The sequence below is a fragment of the Bos indicus genome, chromosome 15 (genome assembly GCF_029378745.1).
Source record: "Bos indicus isolate NIAB-ARS_2022 breed Sahiwal x Tharparkar chromosome 15, NIAB-ARS_B.indTharparkar_mat_pri_1.0, whole genome shotgun sequence".
In the NCBI taxonomy this organism is placed as follows: domain Eukaryota; kingdom Metazoa; phylum Chordata; class Mammalia; order Artiodactyla; family Bovidae; genus Bos; species Bos indicus.
This window is the reverse complement of record NC_091774.1, coordinates 42281619-42308978: the sequence shown is the minus strand read 5'-3', so window position 1 is coordinate 42308978 and position 27360 is coordinate 42281619. Positions and strand designations below refer to the sequence as shown.

Genomic DNA, 27360 nt, shown 5'->3' with positions numbered 1-27360 from the left:
AAATTCATCTACTTCTTTTTATTTATTTAATGTGGTTACTAGAAAAATTTACGGAGAAGGCAATGGCACACCACTCCAGTACTCTTGCCTGGAAAATCCCATGGACGGAGGAGCCTGGTAGGCCGCAGTCAATAGGGTCGCTGAGTCGGACATGACTGAGCGACTTCACTTTCATTTTTCACTTTTATGCATTGGAGAAGGAAATGGCAACCCACTCCAGTGTTCTTGCCTGGAGAATCCCAGGGACGGGGGAGCCTGGTTGGCTGCCATCTATGGGGTCACACGGAGTCGGACACGACTGAAGCGACTTAGCAGCAGCGGAAAAATTTAAATTACCTACATACCCAGTATTATGTCTATATTGGACGACTAATCAAAACATAAATTTAATGAAGTTTCCACTTAAAGGTTTTGAGGGAGGTGGGAGGAAATGCAAATATCAAACTAGTATTTTTTTTTTAAAGATAGATGTGTAACATGCTGAAGCTGGATTGGAGTTTGGGATCAAGAGTGGATGACATACTGGATAAAACAGGAATTTATTCCAGGAAAGTGAGGCTATTGGTTTGGTCTAGAATGGAGGTTGTGGAGATGAAGCCCATACACATAAGAGGCACTAGGTAAAATTGACGGTGTTACAAATCTATTTAATCAGTTTCTTTTCTTGTTCACTCAAAACAGTGATTACAAGCTAATCTAATTACATTCTATAATTTAATGTAAACACTAATTAAAATGTCCTTAGTAAAATTCTATAATCAAAACGTTGATTACAAATTTAATCCAATTCTTCAACAATTTTATTAAAAATCACAAATCTAGCAGATTCTCATATGCTTCAAAGACCCCCCACCCCCCAAAACCCCAAACAAAACCCACACAAAATACATGAACTAGCACAATGATTACGGAATTCACTGCAACGTTTCTATTTAAGCTCGTCACAAAGGTAGCACAGATACGACGAACGAAAAGTAGCTGCTAACTGAACCACCAATTTGCGTTAAGGAATGAACCGACTGTCTCATTCATGGTAATCTAGAGTAGAAAATGAGACTGGCCAGGCCAACCTGGAAGAGGATAAATCCGGGGCTCGGGGGCGGAATCGGGCTCAGGAAAGGATGGCTATAATTGGCCAGAATTCCCATGCCAGTCACGGGCGACAAGGGCTTCCCTTGTAGCTCAGTCAGTAAAGAGTCTGCCTGCAATGCAAGAGACTTGGGTTCGATCCCTGGGTCAGGAAGATCCCCTGGAGAAGGAAATGGCAACCCACTCCAGTATTCTTGCCTGGAGAATCCCATGAACAGAGAAGCCTGGCAGAGTCGGACACTACGGAGCGACTTTTCACTTCACTTCACTTCACTTCACACACGTCAGTCAGCGGCCAGGCCCCGAATCCGAGCCTCATTCGTCCCCAAGGTGGGCGGGGCGGATACGCCCTCCACCTATTTACCCCCGCTCCTGGGCGGCTTCAGGTTCAATAGCCTCAGGCCCTCGGCCAGGTGGGGCTACGAATCTTCCGAACCCGCCTTTAAAATCGGGGAACCTAAACCACAGGAGGAGCGTTCCCAACGGACAGGCCCTCCCGCGGGGAGAGTTTCCGGGGCAGGGGGCGGGGCTGCCGGAAGTCGCCGGTCGCCGTCTGCTGTTCGTTGTTTGAGCGGCTGACGGGAAGGAGAAGCCGAAGCTCCGGCGGCGCTGCGGGGCTGCAGTCACAACTGGAGCCCGAGCCGCCGCTCGTCTCCGGACGAGCTGTAAGCCAGGAGTACCGGCTGTGGACAGGCGGGGCCCGACGCCCGCTCTCCTTCTGATTTCACCATGTCGCGGGGCTCTATTGAGATTCCCCTTCGGGACACTGACGAGGTAAGTGTCGAGCATGGGGGAGGGTGGGGGCCGTGAACTTGGACGATCTCCCCCTCCCCCTTTCTCCCAACTTCGCTTCCGAAGTAAGAACACTGTCTCTCCCAGATCGAACTCCCCTACCGAAGCTCCGACCACTTCCTTCCCCAGCCCCGGCACCCTCCCAGGCTGGGAGCATCAGGTCCCCGAAACCTTGAGGCCACCCCGAGAAGGAGTTCTTGAAAGTTCCCCCCCAACCTGCTCGTATTTGACAGTACTCTGCTCTTCCTAGTTCAGAGGCGCGGGAGTGTGAGTGTGCTTGATCAAATGTTAGGCACCTCACAGACCACAGAGGTGGACACTGATGTCACTGTGTTCTCTCTGCTGCTCAAACTAAGTATCTCTCCCCGGGAATATGTAGGATGTCGCCCTTCCTCCCTTAGAAACTCGAGTGTCGCTGCACAAGGCTCTTTCAGCGAAATAGAGACCCCAAGCCGCTGCTGTGTGCTGATAGAATTGCCCCCCTCTCCCTTGTCTCCTCTTTTATGGATGGCCAATAGCTTGTCTGAGTAAAGCTCTCAGAATTGCTGTTGTCTTATTGGCTATCTCATATTCTTATTTGTTTGTTTGATTGAGGTACAATATTGAGATGTGTTTCACTTACCATAAAATACAGTGGTTTTAGTAATAGTCACAAAGCAGTGTAACCACCACCACGATCTAATTCTAGAAAATTTTTCTACTGTTATTTTTGTGCCACAGTCAGGAATGTGTATGACACAAATGCTGCCTCCATGAAGAATGTGTGCAGTGGCAACTCACGGTTGCCTTGCTTCTAGGATTGTGCTTCTTGTCAGACCAATGACACCAGAGTGTCTGGGGTGCTTATCTACACTTTACCTGCATTATGCATTAAGCAGAGTTCCGTTTCATTTTTTTCAAAGCTTTTTATAATTCTAGGGATTTGAAGACAGCTAGCAGGATTTTTTTTGCTATGCTTTTACTTTACTATTCCATATAATGTATTTGGCATATGCTCCTTAAACATTTCTTAACATATACTTGTTTTAGCCTTACAGAAAGTGAACACAAATCCTATGTATTAAAAAAAAAAAAAAATTCTACGTATAACCAGCCTCATTAATCTCTGGGAAAAGAGCAGTCCGAGGAGACACATGAATTTCAAAAAGAGAAACAGAACTTCCCTGGCACCCCGTGGTTAAGACCCTGCGTTTCCACTGCAGAGGGCACAAGTTCGGTCCCTGGTTGGGATATAAGATCCCACATGCTGTGGTGGCATGGCCAAAAAAAAAAAAGAAAAATAAGAGTTAAAACCTACATTTTGTATTTTAGGTCATTGAACTTGATTTTGATCAGTTACCGGAGGGAGATGAAGTTATTAGTATTCTGAAACAGGAACACACACAACTGCACATATGGATTGCTTTGGCGGTGAGTATTTGTGTAACAAATACTTTTTATATGTCGACTGGAAAAAAATATGTGGTTTCTGTTTTCAGATACAGTAATAGCCAGCTTGGGTGAATGACAGTACCGTGTATGTGGAAGTTAATTATATTATAGTCCAGTTTCCTAAGTGGTCTGCTGGCCTCTGGTAAATTAGAATATGTTGGTAAAAGCAAAATTCACTTAAGCCAAATAGTACTCAGTATTGAACATTTGATTATTTAGTGGTTATTCAGTGAGGACTGGCTTATGATTTGTGGATAAACTGAGAAAAAACAAGGTGCCACGATGTAAACAATCCAGCACCCTCTACCCTCCTCAGTACTAGCTGCATGATTATGTTTCTTTTTTGTGGGAACATTATAGGAAATGATTATAGTAGTGAAATACAGTGAATACTTTAATCATTATTCCTAAGCAAGTTTGCCACAGGTCACTTTTCATGTAAGGATATAAACAAGGCATCTAATGTTATCTTGAATAGTCAGAGAAATAGATCTGGAATTAGGTTTGTGTCCAGTGCTCAAGCCTAACTCTTGAGTTTCTTAGGCATGGATTTACAGAGAGGTACTATCAGTGACAAGCAGTGCCTTCCTGACTTAAGTGCTAAATTTTCTCAGTCTTTAGAGAACAGGCCATTAATGCTTGTCACTCATTTTTTTAAAACCAGAAGGGAACTTAAGTTTTTTTTTTAGTACAAATGCCTCCTTTCACAGCACTTATATGAAAATTGGAGTCTTGCAGGGTTAGCATGACACCTGTAGTAAGATAAATTTATGAATCATTGTGGGCTACAGGTTGTTAAAACAAGAAAGAATGTAGGCTTTGGGATTAGAAAGGCCTTTGTTTAAACTCCAACTCAGCTGCTAACTAATTCCGTGACCTTCAACAAATGATCTATCTTCTGAGCCTATTTCCTTATCTAAAATAGGGGGTTGTTAACACTGAATTAAAAGATAGTTGTACAGATTAGAGATAATGTCTATGAAACTCCTGGCATTGTTTGTGGCCCAAAGTAAGGGGCTAATGATGGATATTCCTTATAATATTAACAAATGAAACAAATATCCACAGAAGTTATTCAACAGGCGCAAAGTCATAGATAATTTTTGGTGGATCTAGAACTAGAACCCAAGTTTTTTGTTTGGAATTCTTTATACCTCTCACTATTTCTTTCTCTCTTTGGCTCTGATTTACTTTGAAATCAGTTAATTATTACTGAGTAAGGAGATGGAAACATTTGTAATGATTTTAATTTTTTAAGCAACTTGGTTAGATATAATTCACTGTAGTAAACTGCAGACATGACTGAGCTACTGAATACAACACAGACATTTGAGAAGTTTTAGCACATATATACACCTGTGAAATGATCATCATATTTAAAATAATACATATATCCATCACCCCTGAAACTTTCCCCCCAACTCTCCCTTCCCCACCCTCCCATAGTGTCCAGGCACTTATTAATATTATTATGTATGATCAGGTAAATTAAGTCAGATTTCTTTGAATTTATGAAAGTGGAAAAAAATGCCATATGAAAGCAAAATAGTGCCCAGGCAACCCCTGATCAGCTTTTTGTCGCAGAAGATTAGTTTGAGATGTATTCACGTAGTTGCATATATCCAGTAGCTCCTTTTTACTGCTGAGCAGTAGCCATTGTACAGATAGACCATGGATTGCCCATTCACCTTTTCATCAACAGTTTGGTTGTTTCCAGTTGGGCCCTATTACACATAAAACCTCCGTAAACATTTGTGTACAGTGTTTTGTATGGACATACAATAACTCTAACTTAATTATTTGCCTTATAGCTGGAATACTACAAGCAAGGGAAAACAGAAGAGTTTGTCAAGTTGTTGGAAGCAGCACGTATAGATGGCAATTTGGATTACAGAGACCATGAAAAAGACCAGATGACTTGCTTGGATACATTGGCGGCCTATTATGTTCAACAGGCTCGTAAGGAAAAGAATAAGGACAACAAGAAGGATCTTATTACACAGGCAACCCTATTGTATACAATGGCAGATAAAATTATTATGTATGATCAGGTAAATTAAGTCAGATTTCTTTGAATTTATGAAAGAGGAAAAAATTGCCACATGAAAGTAAAATGTGTGTAATAGGCAACAGAGTTTCTGAAAAAACTTTTTTTTATATGGTTGATAAGAACAGTAAAAAAGGGAGAAGCGTTCCTTATTAAAATAGAAATTTCTTATACTGTTGAATTAATATGGGCAGATTTAGCATAGAAATTTATAAACATGTTGAGTTGATAACTCTAACATCCTCAGGTGAATTTCAAATGTATTTTATGTATTTTAAGGAGTTTGAACTTTTCTTTTTGTCATTTTTCCTGGCACAGACAGCTTGCATTTTGGGATAATTTCTCAATTTGTGATTCAGATTTCTCAATTTGTGATTACTGATGGTTTAAACACACTATAGTGATAGAGGAATTTGTGTGATGCTTGACTGCTCTCCTGTATGGTTTTGATTTTCATATTACACATTTGTCTTATCATGGTTAGTCCTGGGTAGAGTCAAGTGTAAAATGGTACGTTACTTTTTCAGAACCATTTGTTGGGAAGAGCCTGCTTCTGCCTTCTTGAAGGTGACAAAATGGATCAAGCTGATGCACAGTTTCATTTTGTACTCAACCAGTCTCCAAATAATATTCCAGCACTGCTTGGTAAGTCATTTTCAGCAACCATCTTAGGAATCTTTATTTTTCAGCATGTGCCTAAAATACATCTCTTTGTTGATAGCTCCTTAGTAACTGGGCTGGGCAGCAAAGTAGAAGAGCTTTACCTTAGTAAAAATAAAACCCTTGTGGGGTGGGGAGGAGACTTTCCTGGTGGTCCAGTGGTTAAGAATCCACCTGCCAGTGCAGGCAGCATGGGTTCAATCCCTGGTCCTGGAAGATTCCACATGCCATGGAGCAACTAAGCCCATGTACCTCAACTACTGAGCCCGAGTGCTTTAGAGCCTGTGCTCCACAACAAGAGACTCCACCCAAGTGAGAAGCCCATGCACCATATAAAGGAGCTCCCATTCACTGCAACTAGAAGAGAGCCTGCATGCAGTAACAAAGACCCAGTGCAGCTAAAAATAAATAACATTTTAAAAAACAAAGAAACTCTTACAGGGAGTTCCCTGGTGGTCCATTGGTTGGGACTTCATGCTTTCATGGCTAAGGACCTGGGTTCAGGGCCACCCAGTGTGGCCAAAAAAACAAAAATGAAAAAACTTATTGCAGTAGATCATCATTTCTGTTGAAATTACAGAAATAAAATATATACCAGTTAAGCATAATTTGTAATCTACTTCTAGAGAATCAGTAAACAACCTATTTGGACAGCTCTAAGCTAATTTTTGTTTTATAACATTTCACATAAATATAGGACTGTTCTATTTATAGACATAGATTAATACATCCTTATGGAAAGCAAGTTTAAATATGAAATCGTTTTTACTATTTTTGACCGTTTTTTACTGGGAGATATATTCGATCTAGGTGAGTTAGTGGAGAGTATATAACACTTGAGTTCTTTAATAAGTGCATGTTTATTTTTAAAAATCATTACAGGTAAAGCTTGCATTTCGTTTAACAAGAAGGATTACAGAGGCGCTCTAGCTTACTATAAGAAAGCCTTGAGGACTAACCCAGGTTGTCCAGGTAAGAGAAAAACTTCAAGTCTAAGCTGTATATGATCCAACTTAAAATATTGATATTTGATTCAAAGGCTGAACAGAAGTAGTTCTTAGTATTTGCCCTATACTTTTTTCCTTTGCAAAATCACATTCATTTAGCAAATTTTGAAATTAAATGTTAAGTGTTTCCAGAAGGACAGGGTGTCAGACTGTGTCAAATTCTGTTAGGCCAAGTAAAATAGGGAATGAAAGTTGCTCATTGGATCTGGCAACGTACAAATCATTAGTAACCTTGATAAAAGCAGTTCTATTGGAATGGTAGAGGTGAGATACTCATCGGAGTGGAGTCCAGAGAGAAAAGGGAAGGAAAGAAATTGGAGGCAGCAAGTATAGAGTCTAATGAGCTTGACTTTCTAAGGAAAGTAGGAATGAAGAGACACTGGAAAGAGAAATGGAATCAAGAGAGGATTTTTAAGGATAGGAGTGTGTATGGATGAGAATGATCTAGTTGAGAGGGAAATTTTGATGATGCAGGAAAAAGGGGAGGGTTGCTGGTGCAGTGACCTTAGATGAGAAGGGGTAACATCTAATGAGCACTGGAGAGGTTGGCCTTTGATAAGAACATGGTTGACTTTTGGCATGGCTTTGAAATTGGGAAGCATTTATAAGCTTAGTTCTGTAGATGTGCATGTAGCCAGTCACTTTATTTAAGCCTATAATGAAGCTCTCTGTTTAAAAAATTGCTCTTTAAAAATTAGATCTTGAAGGTACAGTATAGCCAGGCATATTGGAAGATAAGAAAAATAACATTATTTTTCTGACCTCCAGTGAAGCCAAGATTGTGATATACCCAAAAATTTTATAGTGGGATTATATTGAGGTTAATTCTGGGATTTTGCAACTTATAAATAGTGTTTAAGCATTTAAAAAAATTTGAACCCAAGAATGCCTTAGTTTGACAGACTAAATAACTTGATTTTATTTTTGTAGCGGAAGTTCGTTTAGGAATGGGCCATTGCTTTGTGAAACTTAACAAACTGGAGAAAGCTCGTCTGGCATTCAGCAGAGCCCTGGAACTCAATTCCAAGTGCGTAGGAGCATTGGTGGGACTGGCTGTTCTAGAACTCAATAATAAAGAGGTGTGTGATTAAAAAAACTGTTTAGTTTCTGACCGTTTTGTCAGGTGAATAGTATTAAATTATATATTGAATTATATCTCAACAGAGCTGTTGAAAAATGCAATCTTATGGAGTCTTTTCTATTATTTGCCTTGGGGATTAGCAGTAAATGGTTTAAGACAGTGATATCAGGTATATTTATTACATTCAACCAATTTCAAAGGGCAGGAAATGCTTTCCAGTGGCAGTGTTTCTGCAGTTAAGTCTGTTAAGAAAGCTAAATTCTGAAAGTTTAACTCACTATTTGAATTTATTTCTATTATTTTTCCTTTAATTTTTATAGTTTTTAAAGATTACTTTCCATTTGCGTTATTACAAAATCTTGGCTATATTCTTCATGTTGTACATTACATCCTTGAACCTTTCTTACACCTTGATAGTTTATGCCTCCCACTTCCCAACCCCTATATTGTCCCTCCCCTCCCCAACTGGTAATCAGTAGTTTGTTCTCTATATCTGTGAGTATGCTTCTTTTTCGTTGTATTCACTAGTTTGTTGTATTTTTTAGATTCATACAGCATTTTTTGTTCTGTGACTTATTTCACTTAACATAATGCCTTCCAAGTCCATCCATGTTGTTACAAATGGCAAAATTTTATTCTTTTTTATGGCTGTGTTGTATTCCATTGTATGTATATGTGTGTGTATCACATCTTTATCCATTCATCTGTTGATGGACACTTAGGTTATATATCCTGGCAATTATAAGTAATGGTGCCGTGTATTTTGAGGTAGTGTTTCCAGTTAATATTTTGGTTTTTGAGCTGTGTACCCAGGAGTGGAATTGTTGGGTAGTATGGTAGTTCTATTTTTAGTTTTTTGAGAAACCTTCATGCTGTTTTCCTAGTGGCTGTGCCAATTTATAATCCCACCATCACAGTTTGAAACTTGTTATTGCTGGTGAGAAAGTTAAAAAGAACGATATTTTGGTATCTGAACTTAGATTTGTATAATCTTATTTCTTCAGACTAGAAAGGAAACTTTGAAAAAGTGCTATTTAAGTAATGTTTCACTCATCCCTGCCATCACTGTGTTTCTTTTAGGCTGATTCCATCAAAAATGGTGTCCAGCTTCTTTCCAGAGCCTATACAATTGATCCTAGCAACCCTATGGTATTAAACCACTTAGCAAATCACTTTTTCTTTAAAAAGGTAGGAGAAATCATTTATTAAAGTTGTTTAATGTTAAATCCTTATCTTTGCTTTTCTGCACTGTAGTTGACACTTTATCTTTTTAACTTCAAAAGAAATTTTAATCAAGAGAGTTTTTTTCAAGTTAGAGTTTGTATTAGTATCTAGGTATGTCTGTTTGTTCATTCAATCATTTAATAATTATTGACCCTGTATACCATACCCAATATTGTGATGGAGGTGTGAAGTTCAGTAAGACAGTTTTCACACTCAAGGAGTTGAGTTTCATAGAAAACCCAGACATGTGAACAAATGTAAATGTAAAAATAAAGGTCTCTACCCTGCTGTGGCAGAGAAATGAAAGAGGAAATGATTAAGTGGTTAAGAAAAGTGTTTACCACCAAGAAGGAAAACGCTCTTGAGCTACGTTTTTAGAAGACGATCACTAGGTAGCTGAAAGAAGAGAGGCACAGCTGTATGAAATAGTCTTAGTTTTTTGCTTGTTTATTTTTGTATGTTGATCATGATGTCATTTTTAAAGTTGCCACTAATTCTGTAGAACAATGGCATTCTAGATTTCTCAAATACTAGAAAAGTTTTTATATAGTTGGTAAGCATGAGTTTAATCATTTTGCAACTAGGTACTAAATTATACCAAGAACTTTTAATTAAATAGCAATTTAAGTAAAAGTTCACAAAACTACATCGATCCTTATTAGTAATAGATGCTATATTGCTGTTATTGTTGCTATTGGTATGCATTCTATCCTTACTAAATGCCAAGTACTGTTAAAAGTGCATGCCATGAATTTATGTAATATTCAAAACAATCCTCTGAGGTAGGTAATATTTTCTTAATTTTGTGGATGAATCATGGAAGCAGAGTTAATACCCTGAGGTCACACAGCTGTTAACCATGGTGCTTTATTCTCCCTGGCTATAGAAGCATACTCCCCTTTCATAGTGAATTATTAATTAAACTTTATGCTATAACTATTACAGTACTAAAAGGCAACTACTTAGGGAGAAGATGGAAATGTATTTTAAAAGTAAATGAAGTGTTACTGTTTTACGATAAAACATTAGCACAAGAAGGCAATGGCACCCCACTCCAGTACTTTTGCCTGGAGAATCCCATGGATGGAGGAGCCTGGAAGGCTGCAGTCCATGAGGTCGCAAAGAGTCGGACACGACTGAGCGACTTCACTTTCACTTTTCACTTTCATGCATTGGAGAAGTAAATGGCAACCCACTCCAGTGTTCTTGCCTGGAGAAGCCCAGGGACGGGGGAGCTTGATGGGCTGCTGTCTATGGGGTCGCACAGAGTCGGACACGACTGAAGTGACTTAGCAGCAAGTTATATTGGTTTTTATTGGGGAAAAAAACAACAAAAAACAGAGGACTAATGATTCTAAATATTTGAGTGCATATCTAGTAGTCAGTGCTTACAAATGTTAGGACAGCTTCCTTGAACCAAATGAGAATAATGCATTTTTAATTTTCAATGCTAGTCACCCTTGCACTGCTGAAGATACAGACTTGCTTCTACTGAGCACAATTCGTATTTCAGAACCTTAAAGATTACCTAGGTGAAATATGTAAATCAAGGGAGTCTATTTGAGTGTTACTGAATACCTGATCTATGATCAGTGCTGTGCCAGGTGTCATGAGGTCCTCTTGCACTGAATATGTCTGTAAGGTTTACAGAGCATGTTTACATATGTTTTCTCAGTTTGTCATTAAAACAACTCTAGAAGGTACACAGGCTATTTCCAAACCCTCATTCCAGTGAACAAGATGTAAATTTAGCTAAAGGCTGTATCATGTAATTAAAACTGTGGAGTTTGAATCACTTAGTTCAGATTCTGGCATCACCATTATATATAGTTCTTTGGCTTTGGGCCAATATACTGATTTCCCTAAACCTTAATTGCTTCACTTGTAAAACAGTAATAATACCTACTTTATAGGATTTGAGGGGTGGTAGTTAGGGTTGTTAAATGTAATATTCACATTACATACTTACCTAATGGGAAACAGTCCGTGTTAAAAGCTGCAATCCCATTATTATTTATAATATTTTAAAAATGTCAAAAACTTTACATCAGACCAGATTTCTGGTCAGATGAATAAAACACATTTCCTATTAAAACTGAAACGTTGTTTCTACCCCTGATGTATAAACTCTGAGACACTTGGCAGAATAATCAAAAGGAAAGTCAAATCTAGTAGAAAGGTCATGACCCATGCATTCAAATAGAGTTGAATGCAGGTCCAGGCACTGGTACTTGTTACCTTCATGTGACAGAACATATCCTTGGAGTGGGGAAGAAAGTAAACTGAGTTCTAGCTTTTCACTTTGGATAACAAACTTAATACTTAAGTTTCTGTTTTCCCATCAATAAAATGGTAATAATGACATACTTTCCAGGGAAGGTTGATTAAGCTTAGAACTAATATAAGTATACCTAGCAGAGTACTTTGGAGAAGGCAGTGGCAATCCACTCCAGTACTCTTGCCTGGAAAATCCCATGGACAGAGGAGCCTGGTAAGCTTCAGTCCATGGGGTCTCGAAGAGTCAGACGCGACTGAGTGACTTCACTTTTACTTTTCACTTTCATGCACTGGAGAAGGAACTGGCAACCCACTCCGGTGTTCCTGCCTGGAGAATCCCAGGGACGGCAGAGCCTGGTGGGCTGCCATCTATGGGGTCTCACAGAGTCGGACACGACTGAAGCGACTTAGCAGCAGCAGCAGAGTACTTTGGATATAGTGAAAGTGTAGTCGCTTAGTTGTGTCTGATTTTTTCAACCCTATAGACTGTATCTCACCAGGCTCCTCTGTCCATGGAATTCTCTAGGCAAGGATACTGGAGTGGATTGCCATTTCCTTCTCCGAGGGATCTTCCCAACCCAGGGATCAAACCTGGGTCTCCCACACTGCAAGCAGATTACCATTTGAGCCACAAGAGAAACCCTTGGATATAATAGTTCTTATTAAATTGTAACTGCTCCCATTACTGTTAATAAGGGACTTAACTTCTCTTGGGTTTTCTCATCACAAAAATAGGCCTGATGCTTCAAAGGATTATTGTGGAGATTAAATGAAGTAATAGACATACTGAGCAAATGTTAAGTACTATACAAATGTTAGTTCCCATCTTCCCTAAGTTTATCAGCAAGGGGAATAAGGAGAGTGATTTGTAAATATGGGTACAGTGCTGTTATTGTTAATTCAGTTAACAAATTTTTAAAGTGAAATTTGAGGAACCCTATGACTGAGACCAGTAGAGTTGTTGGAGCTTACCCATTGATTTTTGGGTCTTCCTTGTTCAGGATTACAGTAAAGTCCAGCACTTGGCTCTCCATGCATTCCATAATACAGAAGTGGAGGCCATGCAAGCAGAAAGTTGCTATCAGTTGGCTAGATCATTCCATGTCCAGGTAAGTTAATTTTACACTCTGGAGTATCTTAATTCTTTAATGGTTTTCCAAGTCTTTTAAAAACTGTTATATGTATTATTGGTCTTGTTTTATTTTCATTTTTTAGGAAGATTATGACCAAGCTTTCCAGTACTACTATCAAGCTACACAGTTTGCCTCATCCTCTTTTGTGCTGCCTTTTTTTGGTTTGGGACAAATGTACATTTATCGAGGTGACAAAGAGAATGCATCTCAGTGCTTCGAGAAAGTTTTGAAAGCTTATCCTAATAATTATGAAACTATGAAAATTCTTGGCTCTCTATATGCTGCTTCAGAAGACCAAGAAAAAAGAGATATTGCCAAGGTACGCTTTTAAAAGTCTTAGTTATTTTCTGGTAGCTATCCCTAGATGCTCATTTCTTGTTATTGCTTATAGAAATACATTGGACTCGGTTTTGATAGCTGAGTTTGCTCCAGTTGAAATAACAACTGACATTAAACAGGGTAGAGTAGTTACCACATTTTACTTTCATAGCCTAGAGTTGGAATGCCTTAGCTTAATGATCTCTTTTTATCCCAGGGCCATTTGAAGAAGGTCACAGAACAGTATCCTGATGATGTTGAAGCTTGGATTGAGTTGGCACAGATCTTAGAACAGACTGATATACAGGTATTTGATCACATTTTTCATCTACCTAATGTGTTTTTGGTAAGCCTGGTATAGTGCTTCTCTCTTTTTCACTTACACCTTATTCTGTCCACCATGAAAATACAGGGTGCCCTGTCAGCCTACGGAACAGCAACACGCATCCTTCAGGAGAAAGTGCAGGCTGATGTCCCCCCAGAGATTCTGAATAATGTGGGTGCCCTTCATTTCAGACTTGGAAATCTGGGTGAGGCAAAGGTAGGAACGAAGGACTAGTTCCTTCTTTTGAACTATCAAGTTCAGTGCATGCTTTTTTAGATGTGTCAACCAAGTCTTTTCACAATGTAATTTTCTTTTCTTTCTCCTAGAAATACTTTTTGGCATCTTTGGATCGTGCAAAGGCAGAAGCCGAGCATGATGAACATTATTATAACGCCATTTCTGTTACAACGTCATACAATTTAGCCAGGCTGTATGAAGCAATGTGTGAATTCCATGAAGCTGAAAAACTATATAAAAACATCTTACGGGAACATCCTAATTATGTTGACTGTAAGAATTTTAAACTTTATTTTTTATGTATTAAATGCTCACAACAGCAGCAAAAATTTAGCCTGGAAAAAATCTTTCTTGGAACTAATAATAAACAGTTTTAGGGAATTTCCTGGTGGTCCAGTGGTTAGGATTTCTTGCTTCCACTGGAAATTAACTCCCTGTTCTGGGAACTAAGATCCTGTAAGCCACACAGTGCAGCAAAAAAAAAAAAAAACTATTGAAAAAACAAAACAACTGTTCTAAAGGTTATACCTTTTCTTCAAAGCAAATTTGTGGCCTTAAAAAAAAAAATGCAGCTTCACTTAAATTTATCCTGGAAACAGAAGGAAACAACTGAAAACCAGTGGGACCATATTTTATAGACTAGTCCATCTTCAATGGGTCAGCTACCTCTACTAGGCTTTTAACAACTCCTTGACGTATTTGGTTATGGGTTTATCTTTATGGTGGGTTCTGTTTTGATTTACAGTGTTTTTAATAGTCATAAAGGACAGGGCCTTTCCTGTAAATAATTATTGCTAAAAATGTCCTACCTTGAGTTTTTGCAACCTGAACAGTGTGAAATTTGGAAAGTTTCTAACTAAAAATCATTTATATGCTGTACTTCCCTTAAAAGAACCTAAAGCTATGATGTTTTGACTCTGGTCAAATCAAGGGCTAGTAACTTGACCCCTGTCATACTATTATGAATAAAAAAGTGATTTAAAATAAATAAGATTTTAGTTGAATTCCAGGCTTAATCTGAACTGAGTTGATAGGCAATTATAAACCATTGTTGGTTTCTTGAGAGAGTGACATTTTCTGGAACAGATAACAATTTGACATTTGTGTGGCACTCCCTAGTGGCTCAGATGGTAAAGAATATGCCTGCAATGCAGGAGTCCTGGGTTCAGTCCCTAGGTAGGGAAGATCCCCTGAAGAAAGAAAGGCAATCCACCCCAGTATTCTTGCCTGGAGAATCCCATGGACAGAGGAGCCTGGCTAGCTACAGTCCATGGGGTCACAAAGAGTTGGATAGGACTGGGTGACTAACACTTTCACTTTTAAAATTACTTAAGGTAAAGAGACACAGTTAGAGGTCAGGTTTTCTAACTAATAATCCCTTAGTAGTCTGTGTTTTCACTATTGTGTGATATGCCAAGCACAGTGCTGTATATCAGAGAGAAACTGGAAACAAAACGATGACAAGCTTTTAAAATAACTTAGCTTGAGATAATGACTTGATCCAGAGTACCAGCTTGAGGAATGGAGTAGAAGGGAGAATCTGAGATTTCAAACAGGAAGGTTTGATGGTATTGAAGTTGTACTTTAACTTATTAGATATTTAATTAGCTGTATCAGTGCTTGATATTTTTTCACCTGTGATGTGTTAATTGAAAGCAATTATTTTAAAAGTACAACTTTAAAATTATGATCCTACTTTATAGCTAATATTTTAAACATAAAAACTTGTGCATTTTCAGGCTATCTGCGCCTAGGAGCAATGGCTAGAGATAAAGGAAACTTTTATGAGGCTTCAGATTGGTTTAAGGAGGCTCTTCAGATTAATCAGGTTGGTAATAATAACTCTTGGGTTTGAAAAAAGAATTACTTCACCATTTTCCTTCAGTAAATCAGTTTTTTCTTTTAATGGCTGTCTAGGTTGGCATCTCCCTCCCCTTTTTTTTTTCCCATTTACTTTTTAAAGATACTAAAGGGCTTCCCTGAGAGCTTAGTTGGTAAAGAATCAGCCTACAATGCAGGAGATCCTGGTTTGATTCCTGGGTTGGGAAGATCCGCTGGAGAAGGGATAGGCTACCCACTCCAGTATTCTTGGGTTTCCCTTGTGGCTCAGCTGGTAAAGAATCCGCCTGCAATGAGGGAGACCTGTGTTCAGTTCCTGGGATGGGAAGATCCCCTGGAGAAGGGAAAAGCTACCCACTCCAGTATTCTGGCCTGGAGAATTCCACGGACTGTATAGCCCATGGGGTTGCAGAATCAGATAGAACTGAGCGATTTTCACTTCACTTCAAAGGGTGTAGAGTCATCTAGATGTTTGGATTGTGGCCCACAATAAGAATTAGATTTCACGTCACAGCCTAGGACACACACACGTGTATACAAACAAAGAGATCAGGTTTTCTAACTAGTAATCCCTATACTTGAGATCAAAGTTTTATAAATTAATAATGATTTGTAAAATCATATTGTCCTAGACAGTACATTGATATTTTTACTGTATTCCATTTTATTGCATTTCTTATGCTGATAACTAAACATTAAATTGATTTTACAAGTCATTAATCCATCTCAGCTCTCAGTTTGAAAAACACTGTTGTAAACGTAGCCTATAAACCTCTCCAGGAATCACCTATTGTGGAAAGAATCCAAATTACAGATCTTGCTTCTTTTTATATGTGTTTTTAGGACCATCCAGATGCTTGGTCTTTGATTGGTAATCTTCATTTAGCAAAACAAGAATGGGGTCCAGGCCAGAAGAAATTTGAGAGGATATTAAAACAACCAGCTACTCAGAGTGACACTTATTCTATGCTGGCCCTTGGCAACGTCTGGCTTCAGACTTTGCATCAGCCCACCCGAGATAGAGAAAAGGTAATCTCTTTTCATTTCTTTAAAACAAAGTTGATTCTTACTTGATTCTTATTTGAATTTTTTTAATAATCTTTTTATAGGAAAAGCGTCATCAGGATCGTGCTCTGGCTATCTACAAACAAGTACTCAGAAATGATGCAAAGAATCTATACGCTGCTAATGGCATAGGTAATTATAAGATTTGGATATCCATAATTGTGAAATAAATGCTTTTGGAAGGATGTTTATAGATCAGATTTTCTCTCTAGTTTTTTTTCTGGCTACAAATAGGAAGTTCTAATTCTGTGAACCTTTTTATAACTTTAGGAGCTGTTTTGGCCCACAAAGGATATTTCCGTGAAGCTCGTGATGTATTTGCCCAAGTAAGAGAAGCAACAGCAGATATCAGTGATGTGTGGCTGAACCTAGCACACATCTACGTGGAACAAAAGCAATATATCAGCGCTGTTCAGATGGTAATGTTTTATTTTTCAAAATATTTTTATTTTGTGGTCATCGTTGAGCAGTTTTCTTAACCATTCTGGCCTCGTCTGTTTAGAGGTTTATAATTTTATAAGGTTAAGACCAGTCTTTGATGTCCAGACAGAGATGTGAGTCCTGGCTCCACCATTAATTGCACGTCTTGGGCATGTCTCTATAAGACAGAAATACGTGTAACCTTAATCTCATAGAATTTTATGCGGATCCAGAATGAAAAATACTTGGCACTAATTTGCCTAGCATAGCAGTAAGTGCCAGAAGATAGTGGGATTTATTATTCATTTGGGCTTCCCTAGTGGCTCAGCTGGTAAAGAATCCTCCTGCAATGCAGGAGACCTGGGTTCGATCCCTGGGCTGGGAAGATCCCCTGGAGAAAGGAACAGCTACCCACTCCAGTATTCTGGCCTGGAGAATTCCACGGCCTGTATAGTACATGGGGTCGCAAAGAGTCGGGCACGATTGAGCAATTATTTGCTCATTTTATCCTCTTCCTTCTCAGATGAGAGAACTGCATTTCAGAAAGGTTAAAAGACATTTAAAAAGAAAAAACTCCCTCCATGGGGATAAGTTTTCATAGCTAGAGATTTTTGTTATACTTTTCATATTTGTTGATTACTTGAAGTAAAAGAGTCATGCCCAGCATCTTTAGCATAGTGAGCATCTTTAGCATACCTAGTGAAAAAGGAAAAATGCTCTTATTGAAATTATTATGGCCAGAAAAAAACAAGTTTCTGACCCAAGGTAGAAGATATGAGCAGTCCAGGCTCTGGGAAGTAGTTAACCATTTTTTCTAAAAAGGACGAGTAGTAGTAGTATTATTGGAAAGGTAACTTGTCACAAGGACTTACAGAACCTTGATTGCATATGGTAGTCTCAGAGGTTGTATTTTTGGAGGTCAGCCTTCTTGGTCTGCAAATCAATTGCTAGGAATAATCAGGGAAAAACCATCTAACCGTCTTCACCGAGAAGAACTTGCCTACGACACTCCTGATATTGCATGGTCAGAAACTGACTTGTTCGTGGCAAAATTAATACCAGTATTGCTATATTAGTTTTACTAAGAGATTAACAACCAGAACTGTGAGGCTTCTCATATTGATTGCCAGTAGGTTCCACCAGCCCTAAAGAAAGGTGGTAGAGCCCCATAGGAGCCAGGTGTATGACTTCTGATAAATCATCATTAAGTCTTGTCTAGATTGTATTGCTAAAGATACAAAAAGACCTTCCATCTGTTTCACCTGTCAGTGTTGGTCCACATTTCAAATGGAAAGACTATTTCGAGTATGTAATTTTTCTTACCAGGTTTTTATGTTGTGAAAATGTATGCTGGTGAATGTCAAGAATCAGTCTCAATTTAGTCTTTGAAATTAACCATCCAGAAGATGGTTTAAAGCTAATTTAAAGCTTTTCACATAGCTTTAAAATCGCTTGAAATTTTCTTATAAAATAATAGTATATAATTGTTGTTGTGCTTTAATTAACTTTTTCTCTTTTTGTAGTATGAAAACTGCCTCAGAAAGTTTTATAAGCACCAGAACACAGAAGTTGTGCTATATTTGGCCCGGGCCCTCTTCAAATGTGGCAAGTTACAGGAATGCAAACAAACCCTGCTGAAGGTAAAAAAAGAGAACTCAATTCTGTGCTGGTTTGTATTTTTTACTCTGTTTTACACATGCTTACATGCCTAATACTCTAACTAAAATTCTTTTCATGTCTTTATAACATATGAAAAATTTGCTTTGTTTTTATTTATAGGCTAGACACGTGGCACCCAGTGATACAGTTCTTATGTTTAATGTGGCCTTGGTCCTACAAAGATTAGCTACCTCTGTCCTGAAAGATGAAAAGAGTAATCTGAAGGAAGTACTTAATGCTGTGAAGGAACTGGAGCTTGCACACAGGTAAGATTTTGTACCTGTTTTCCAAACAACCTTTGAAATTGTTTGTTTCTTTAAACCCATATGTCTCAAAGGAGAATCATTCTCTAGTAGAATCATTCTGGCAACTTTTAAACCAAAGCAGACAGCTGCCACTAGGTGACTTCAAACCATAGCTAGGATCCTGCTAGAATTGGATCCTATAGTCCGACCCCTATAACTGGCTAGCTTTACAGGCTTGCCCTAGATTTTTTATTAATCTGAGAGTAATATGACCCAGCATTTTACACACTAGAAACTTTTAGACTCCACTTACGTTGTTTTGGAGAAGACAGTGACACCCCACTCCAGTACTCTTGCCTGGAAAATCCCATTGATGGAGGACCCTGGTAGGCTGCAGTCCATGGGGTCACTAAGAGTCGGACACGACTGAGCGATTTCACTTTAACTTTTCACTTTCATGCATTGGTGAAGGAAATGGCAGCCCACTCCAGTGTTCTTGCCTGGAGAATCCCAGGGACGGGGGAGCCTGGTGGGCTGCTGTCTATGGGGTCGCACAGAGTCCGACATGACTGAAGCGACTTAGCAGCAGTAGCAGTATGTTGTTTTTACCTGTTATACCAGTGTCTTCTTTGAGGTACGAGTTTTCCTCGAGCTAAGATTAAGGCCTTTTCTCTTAAATGACTGAATAAGTTTATTTGGCTCAACTCAATTTATGTATGGGGAGAAGGCAGTGACACCCCACTCCAGTACTCTTGCCTGGCAAATCCCATGGACAGAGGAGCCTGGTAGGCTGCAGTCCATGGGGTCCCAAAGAGTCGGACATGACTGAGCGACTTCCCTTTGACTTTTCACTTTCATGCATTGGAGAAGGAAATGGCAACCCACTCCAGTGTTCTTGCCTGGAGAATCCCAGGGATGGGGAAGCCTGGTGGGCTGCCGTCTATGGGGTCACACAGAGTCGGACATGACTGAAGCGACTTAGCAGCAATTTATGTAACTTTATAGTATTTAGTTGGTAACTCAGTGTATGTTAAAGTTAAAATCTTACATCTCTTCAGGTTTTATCCAATCTTATTTGAGTTCTTGTTTTAAGTATTTCTTGCCTTGGCTAATAAATTATATGTGCTTTCATGGCTTAAGCCTCCTAACCTCCATGCTGACATATTTAGTAAACTTGGTGTTTAGTAAATATTAGTTGCTGGAATTGATTTTTGGTTGTTTGTGAATTTACTGATAATGTTAAATATAACTTTATCTTCATGAACTTGCTGGTATTGCGTGGTATGTTGTTGAGAGTTCTTTTTAAGTGAGTTGTATATGTGTTTTTCCTATTGAGATGACAGCCCTTTGTGAATACATTTAAGTATTAAGTGTTCATTAATTTCAGTCAGTATGTAAGCCTTCTCTGAAACTTTTTTTGAAAACAGATTTTTAATCTGTTTTTAATCTAAAGGGTCTGTTCCATTAATTTTTTTTTTACGTATTTTATTTTCTCATTCCATTTAGATATTTCAGTTACTTGAGTAAAGTGGGAGATAAAATGAGATTTGATTTGGCCCTCGCTGCTACAGAAGCCAGGTAATGTTACTGTTTATGGAGGGTGACTTTGGGTGAGGTAGTGATATCCATATGGGCTGGGAGAGTGACACAGCAGTGAGGGATTCTGACCTTCTAGGCATCAGTCTTTCACACTCCTCTCTGGGATGTTCCACCCTGGGCTAAGGCTTTTTCTTGAGGGTTCTTTCGGGGAATATGCCAAAGTTAATTTAGTTTAAGTCCTAAAATTATATGGGAAAAGACTTTTCTGATTCAGAATCAAGACACAATTCCCAATGCTGAGTTACATGTGAAGATATTGTTGGGAATCTTTTTAGCTGTGCTTTGGGAAGACAGTTATGATTTGGAAACTTAAAATAGTTGACAGTATTGGCTTATGAGAAATTAAGTTAATTTTGCTAATTAAGACTTCTATGATCCTGCTTCAAACTTTTAAATATGTGTAAATAATGTAAATGCTCTGAGTTTTTAAATAAAAAGTGTACTAGCTACATTCATATTTCTCGAAATTGGGAACGTTCTAGGCAATGCTCTGACTTACTGAGCCAGGCGCAATACCACGTGGCTCGGGCACGCAAACAAGACGAAGAAGAAAGGGAGTTGCGGGCCAAACAAGAACAAGAGAAAGAACTGCTAAGGCAGAAACTTCTCAAAGAACAGGTATTTCTTGTGTTTGTGGTGATACTAGAATTAAAGGTGGGCATACATACACTTTGTATGTTCATCAAAAGTTCTTTTGATGATAGCCATGATTTTATGGTCATAAGAACATTTTGATGAGATTTTCCCCTACCCTTTTTCCTCATAGGAAGAGAAACGTCTCAGAGAAAAAGAAGAGCAAAAGAAACTTTTGGAACAGCGGGCCCAGTATGTAGAAAAGACCAAAAATATTCTTATGTTTACTGGAGAGACTGAAGCAACAAAAGAAAAGAAAAGAGGTGGTGGTGGTGGACGGGTAAGATGTGACTCCAGCTGGAAATGAAGTTAACTGACTAAATGCACTCAATATTTAGTCATGCTTTGGCTTCCTCCTTTGCTAAAGGATAGTCTTCAACACAGAGAATGCTTTAAATGGTATCTAGTCTTTAGAAATGCACTTCAGTGTTAGTTTTAGTATAGTTTATCTTGTAGCAACCTTGCAGTTGATGGTCTTTGCTATGAGAAACATTCATCCCAATTAGCAGTTTTAAAGTATGGGCCTCACCATGCACCTCTTCAGTGTGACTCGGAGGGCTGGTGGCATGAGGCCTATTTCATACAGCCATATTCTACCAGCCAGGAAAGCACTGACTGTGGTCTTCTTTGGATTTCAGCGTTCCAAGAAAGGAGGAGAGTTCGATGAATTTGTCAATGATGACACCGATGAGGACCTGCCTGTCTCCAAAAAGAAGAAGCGAAGGAAGGGCAGTGGTAGTGAGCAGGAAGGCGAGGAAGAGGAGGGCAGCGAGAGAAAGAAGAAGAAGAGGAGAAGGTAGCATCATGGGAAAACCTTTTCAATCACCTCATGAAAGTGGGGAACGCCTCTCACCTTCTGAATCTTAGGGCTAGAATTTGGGAACACCTGGTAATCTCTTGATGCACCCAGACAGAAACCTTTCATGCTCCTGCTTCCTGCTTTAATCCTAAAATGGACCCCAATTACCAAACACTACAAATTTCCTTCTGAGAGCTATGAGTCAGTCATAATTGCCTTTCTTACGTCTATAAAATTGCAACACTTAATTGGAAAACCTATGCAATTTAGAATGAGAAGAGTTAGTGGGTCCGTGCCAACTGTCTATCTTAATAACCTTACAAAAGCCCCAAACCTCAGTTTCTCTCTGTAAAATGGTGAGAGTCATCGCTCAATTCAAGTTTTACAGGATGTGTAAAATGTGAATTTAGCTGAAAGAAGGGCTTTTCATCCTCCCATGCCATCCACTGTGAGGACAAGTGGTGCCTTGTCCCCTCTTACCTGGAGGGGCCCTTGAACTCTCCCACTCCTCTCACGGTGCTTCCCTGTCCAGGAACCTCCAGGATTACCTAGGCCTGTTCTTCCCAAACCGAGGCTGACTCTGCTTGTGGGATTCAATCAGACACACTGACCTGTGGAATTGAAGCTGTGGCTGAATATTAGCAGACCTAGGATGAGTAGTTGGGAAGGAAGGAAGAGGAGGGGGAGGATGCTGAGTCTGGAGCCTGGATCTTTTCTCACATCCTCTGTCACTCACCCAGGGCAAGATCTGAGCTTATCTTACATTCATTAAGAGGGCTCAGCAGTGACTCATGTGGTCAGCAGACTGCATAAATCCATGATTTATCTGTGTGGCAGACTGCTGAGCCTTGTGCAGCGGCTGCACGTTGTGGCCCCACAGTCTGGTTGCAGTCAGCACCCGTAGAGGAGGGCGTTGAGAATGACTCGTACTATTTGAATGGCGAAGAAGTCTTGGGCTTTATAGGCATATGAGTGAATCTTGACACACGTTCTTTTGGTGTTCACTATAGACCTCCGAAGGGAGATGAAGGATCTGATGATGATGAAACAGAAAATGGCCCCAAACCGAAAAAGCGCCGTCCACCAAGAGCAGAGAAGAAGAAGGCTGTAAGTGTCCAACACGTTTTTCTGTCCCTGGTAGGCATGAAAGATGTCTGCTAGATACATCCTTCTCCTGCAGTGTCTTCAAGCACAGACGCTTGTTTTTGAAGTTTGTTGGTTGCCGTTTGATTGTATCATTGCAGTGCAAACCCAATTTAACATGACATCCTAACGGAAGAGTCCTCACTAATCTATTATGTGTGTTCTTTCTTTAGCCCAAGCCAGAACGTCTGCCTCCTTCAATGAAGGGAAAAATAAAATCCAAAGCCATAATATCATCAAGTGATGATTCGTCTGATGAAGATAAACTGAAAATTGCTGATGAAGGGTAGGAATTTTTTGCTTGGTGTGTTCTCCTAATGAAAGATAACCGAGAGTGGTCACTGTGACAGAATGTCATCTCTGTAGTTTCTTAGAATCTTAGAACTGGAAGACACCTTATCACACACCTTATTCTGATCTTGTCATTTTGTCTACCAAATATTTGTCCCTTACAGGAGGAAACCTATTTTGAAACCTTCTTTCTTCATGGATATTAGTTGAAATTTTCTATATGACATCCTCCTACACAAAATGTATCATTTGGCTACACTGCCATTGACTGGCTTAAAGTAGTAGGAGTAGCTGGATCTTGGTCACAGGAAGAAAGGCACTTTCTTGACCATTCCGTCCTTTGTCAGGCAGGGATGACTTAGCACTACCTGCCTGTGGAGGGCTTATCCTGCAGTCCTTTAGCTTACAGCCCACTTGGTCAAACAGTATTCTGTTGTACTTGTCCTGAACTTGCCCCTGAAGCTCCACATTTGGATTCCTAGACTAGAACTCTTAATACCGTACTACGCCTTGTTCTTCTGATGGCCATTTCACTGATAGCCATCATTTCACTGATGGCCATCATTTCATTCATTCATCCAACAGATATTTGAACATCCATGTTATGAAGTGAGTGCTAAGTGCTGGAGATGCAGAGGAAAAAGACATTGACCCCGCCCAAAGGAATTTGTGCTTTAGAAACAGTAGAGAATGACAGATAAACCAAAACTACAGTATACTGGGGAAAGTGTTATCACTTATATTTTCCATTTATTGCTTGCCAGGGACAAGCAAGCAATGAATCTGGAGTTGAAGTAGTGAGGGTAATTACTGAGATAAATTTTGTAAAAGGCTGTTTAAGTCTTTTAGAAGAATAAAGAGTCCTAATCACCTGTACTTCTAAAAAAAAAACCAAACCAATAAATAATAAAAGTTTTTAAAATAAAAGCAAGAGAGGGAGTCCTGGTGGGTTAGAGGTGAAGCAGCAGTGAGAGGTTAGCATGTTGAAGGGGCTAGGGGTCTGCGGCTGGGGGTGGGGTGGCTAGCCTGGTATGGTAAAGCATCTGTGAAGATGTTTGGTTCCCATTTTCTCTGAAGACAGTGGTTGACACAGATTTGGATTGCTTTTCCACTGGTCCTTGCCCACAATGTTATCCTAGTCCATTGATTAGAGGCATGATGGTTAAACCCTCAGGAAGTGTTTCCTTCTTTAGCCAGATGGAACGGAGTGAATTAGATTCAAGGGGCCCACTGGTACTTGGTGTATATACAGAAGGAATATCCAGCATCCTCTTCTCCACGCTTCACATCCTTTCAGAGTGACCTGAGTTACATGATATGTGTCTAGATTTCTTTCAGATGTAAGCACAAAGAGCCTCTCTTCAGTCTGCAGGGATGTTTTCATTGCTGGGGAGAGTAGTCTGTTTCACCTCCATCACCCTTCTTAGACTGACCCTGTAGGATTTAATATTCCTTTCTTGGTATATTTGTCATGGAAACCCAAACCAAGGAATATGCCAGAGGAGAAGCATGTCCCTCCTGGTGAGCGCAGTGCAGTGGGGGATTGGGGGGAGGTAGCAGCTGTCACAGTGGTTAAGGGAACGTTTGTTCCTGTAGGAAGCCAAGATTACCTTGCCACCACCATCCCGAGCATTAGTCCCTTTCCTTTAACATCTGATATGTAGAGGAGAAACTTGGGCAAAAGTAAACAAGCAAGCAGCAGAACCCCCTTAGCACAGCTTCCTATGCAGAGTAAGTCTAGTCCTGTCAGAGGGCATCAGAGCAGAAGCAAATCCCAGAATAGGAATGGTGACTTGGCTCCTTGGCCGACTCCTACACAGATGGGACAGGGGAGCCCCACTCGGCCAACCCTTGGGAGAGGGTTCATGTCCAGAGTCTCTGCAGCCAAGTCAGGTCCTAGGTTTTACCTCTGCTGCTATGGATTTGCTTATAAAGATAAATGTAGTCCTTCCTTACATAATTTTACAGGTGAAATTGAGAAATGCTTCATTCTGATGAAAGGTGCCTGGTATGACCAGTGAGAGTCATCCTTCACTGTTTTTATTCTGTCTTAGAGCTAATGTGCCTTATTCTTTTTGCCTACGTACTCCCCTTTTTATTATGAACAACATCTCATTTGCAAAAACGTACACCAAAGAAATATTACAGTAAAAACACCGATCAGGTCCAGAATATTCTGCCCTTCTCTTTTAAAAGGGCAACCCCCGATTGTCAGGTGTTGTCGTCCGGAGACCTGGCCTGTAACAAGCATTTCTCTTTGCCAGGCATCCCCGCAACAGCCACAGCAACAGCGACTCGGATGAGGGCGAGCGGCGGAAGAAGGGTGCCTCCTCGGAGAGCGACTCTGACGAGAACCAGAACAAGTCCGGCAGCGAGGCCGGCAGCCCCCGGCGGTCCCGGAGATCCCACTCCGATGAGGATTCGGACAGCGACCAGCCGGCCAGGAAGCGCAGGCCCTCAGGCTCCGAACAGTCGGACAACGAATCCCTGCAGTCTGGGCGGAGCCGCTCCGCAGGCTCTGAGATGGACTCCCGGCCCGCGTCCCCAAGTGCTGAGTCGGACCACGACTCCGAAAGAGCATCTGACAATGAGGGCTCCGGCCCAGGTTCCGGAAATGAATCTGAACCCGAGGGATCCAACAACGAGGCCTCGGATAGGGGCTCAGAACGTGGTTCAGATGATAGCGACTAGGCTTTATTTCATGAATATGCTTCATCTCTGCAGGAAACTTTTTTTTTACATATGAAAGCTGTGATAAAAACATTTCAGGTGTTTGGTCAGTGGTGAAATTTTTGCTAAGGCAATTTTTTTCCCTATCCATTCGTACATTACTATGACCGCAAGAGATATTTCCCGTGTTAGAGTCTAATATTTGAGTCTCTTGAGCAAAAGGTGACTATTCTTCATTATGGTACAATTCCACCTATTACATGTGAAAACCCCAGAAAAATAAACCCACGTGCTGAAGCATTCCTACAGAGTTTTGAGTGCCTACATCAGTGGCACACGTGTCATCTTTGTATGTTAAGCAGTACACTGTTTGGATTTCTATTACAATCTTTTACCAAGTGGTGTGAGAAACTTGGTGTTATTGTCTTTTTCCATTTCAAGCTTAGATCAAGAATATTTTTATTTTCTGGAGAAAGAGGTATCTACTGTATAATTGCACCAAAGTACAAATGAAAGGAAGGTTTCTTCGATAGGGTAATACTGCAGCCATGTAGATAAAACCACAAATATATCGTTAGGTTGACTAAGATGTGGAAAAATGCTTTTCTGTTAGTAGAATGCAAAGACCTACCTAAGCCACATAATAAAATTCTTTTACCAATTTTTATGTGTAAACTTTGTGTCATTTGGGGAGGGGGGGAGCAGTACATTTGTATATGAAAATTTAGTATCAGTAAACTGTAAATATTTGGAAGAACCTGAATTAAACAAGGCTGTTTACTCAAAAGTTTTGTAATTCTTTGTAGATTTCTGGAGTGTTTTTAAAGATGCAAGAAGCTATTTACAGGGACTTTCTTGGCAGGCCACTGGTTAAGTCTCTGGGCTTCTCATGTAGTAGGGGTGGGTTCAGTGTCTGGTTGGGGAACTAAGGTCCCACATGTAGTGTGGCCCAGCCAAAAAATTAAAAACAAAAAAACTATGGAAGCCAAGACATGGAAGCAACCTGAGTGTCCATCAACAGATGAATGAATAAAGAAGATGTATGTATAATGCATATATAATGGAATACTACTCAGCCATAAAAAATATTGCCACTTGCTGCAATGTTGACAGACCTAGAGATTATCATACTAAGTGAAATAAATCAGAGAAAGACAAATATACACTATCACTTATAGGTGGGATCTAAAAAGTAATAGGAATTTGTTTACAAAACAAACACACTGATAGACGTAAAAAACAGTTACCAAAGGGGAAAGGAGAGGAGGGATAAATTAGGAGTATGAGATTTAAGAGAGATACACATTACTATATAACCAGGATTTGCTGTATAGCATGGGGAACTATATTTGAGATCTTGTAGTAACTACAGTGGA

The 27360-nt window shown here is 39.8% G+C and overlaps 1 protein-coding gene across 1 annotated transcript; it reads left to right on the top strand.

Moving 5' to 3' along the window:
- The first annotated feature begins 1631 nt into the window (after positions 1 to 1631).
- Positions 1632 to 26771, top strand: CTR9 (CTR9 homolog, Paf1/RNA polymerase II complex component). Its single transcript, XM_070803676.1, has 25 exons — positions 1632 to 1863; positions 3193 to 3291; positions 5124 to 5363; positions 5887 to 6004; positions 6902 to 6991; positions 7957 to 8105; positions 9188 to 9295; positions 12610 to 12717; positions 12824 to 13060; positions 13277 to 13366; positions 13472 to 13600; positions 13711 to 13894; positions 15361 to 15449; positions 16304 to 16489; positions 16570 to 16657; positions 16796 to 16944; positions 18469 to 18585; positions 18725 to 18870; positions 20356 to 20427; positions 20931 to 21066; positions 21215 to 21361; positions 21720 to 21877; positions 22891 to 22987; positions 23197 to 23309; positions 25579 to 26771. Exons 1-25 carry the CDS (start codon positions 1819 to 1821, stop codon positions 26003 to 26005), a joined length of 3522 nt encoding a protein of 1173 aa, XP_070659777.1. The 5' UTR covers positions 1632 to 1818; the 3' UTR covers positions 26006 to 26771.
- The last annotated feature ends 589 nt before the right edge of the window (positions 26772 to 27360 follow it).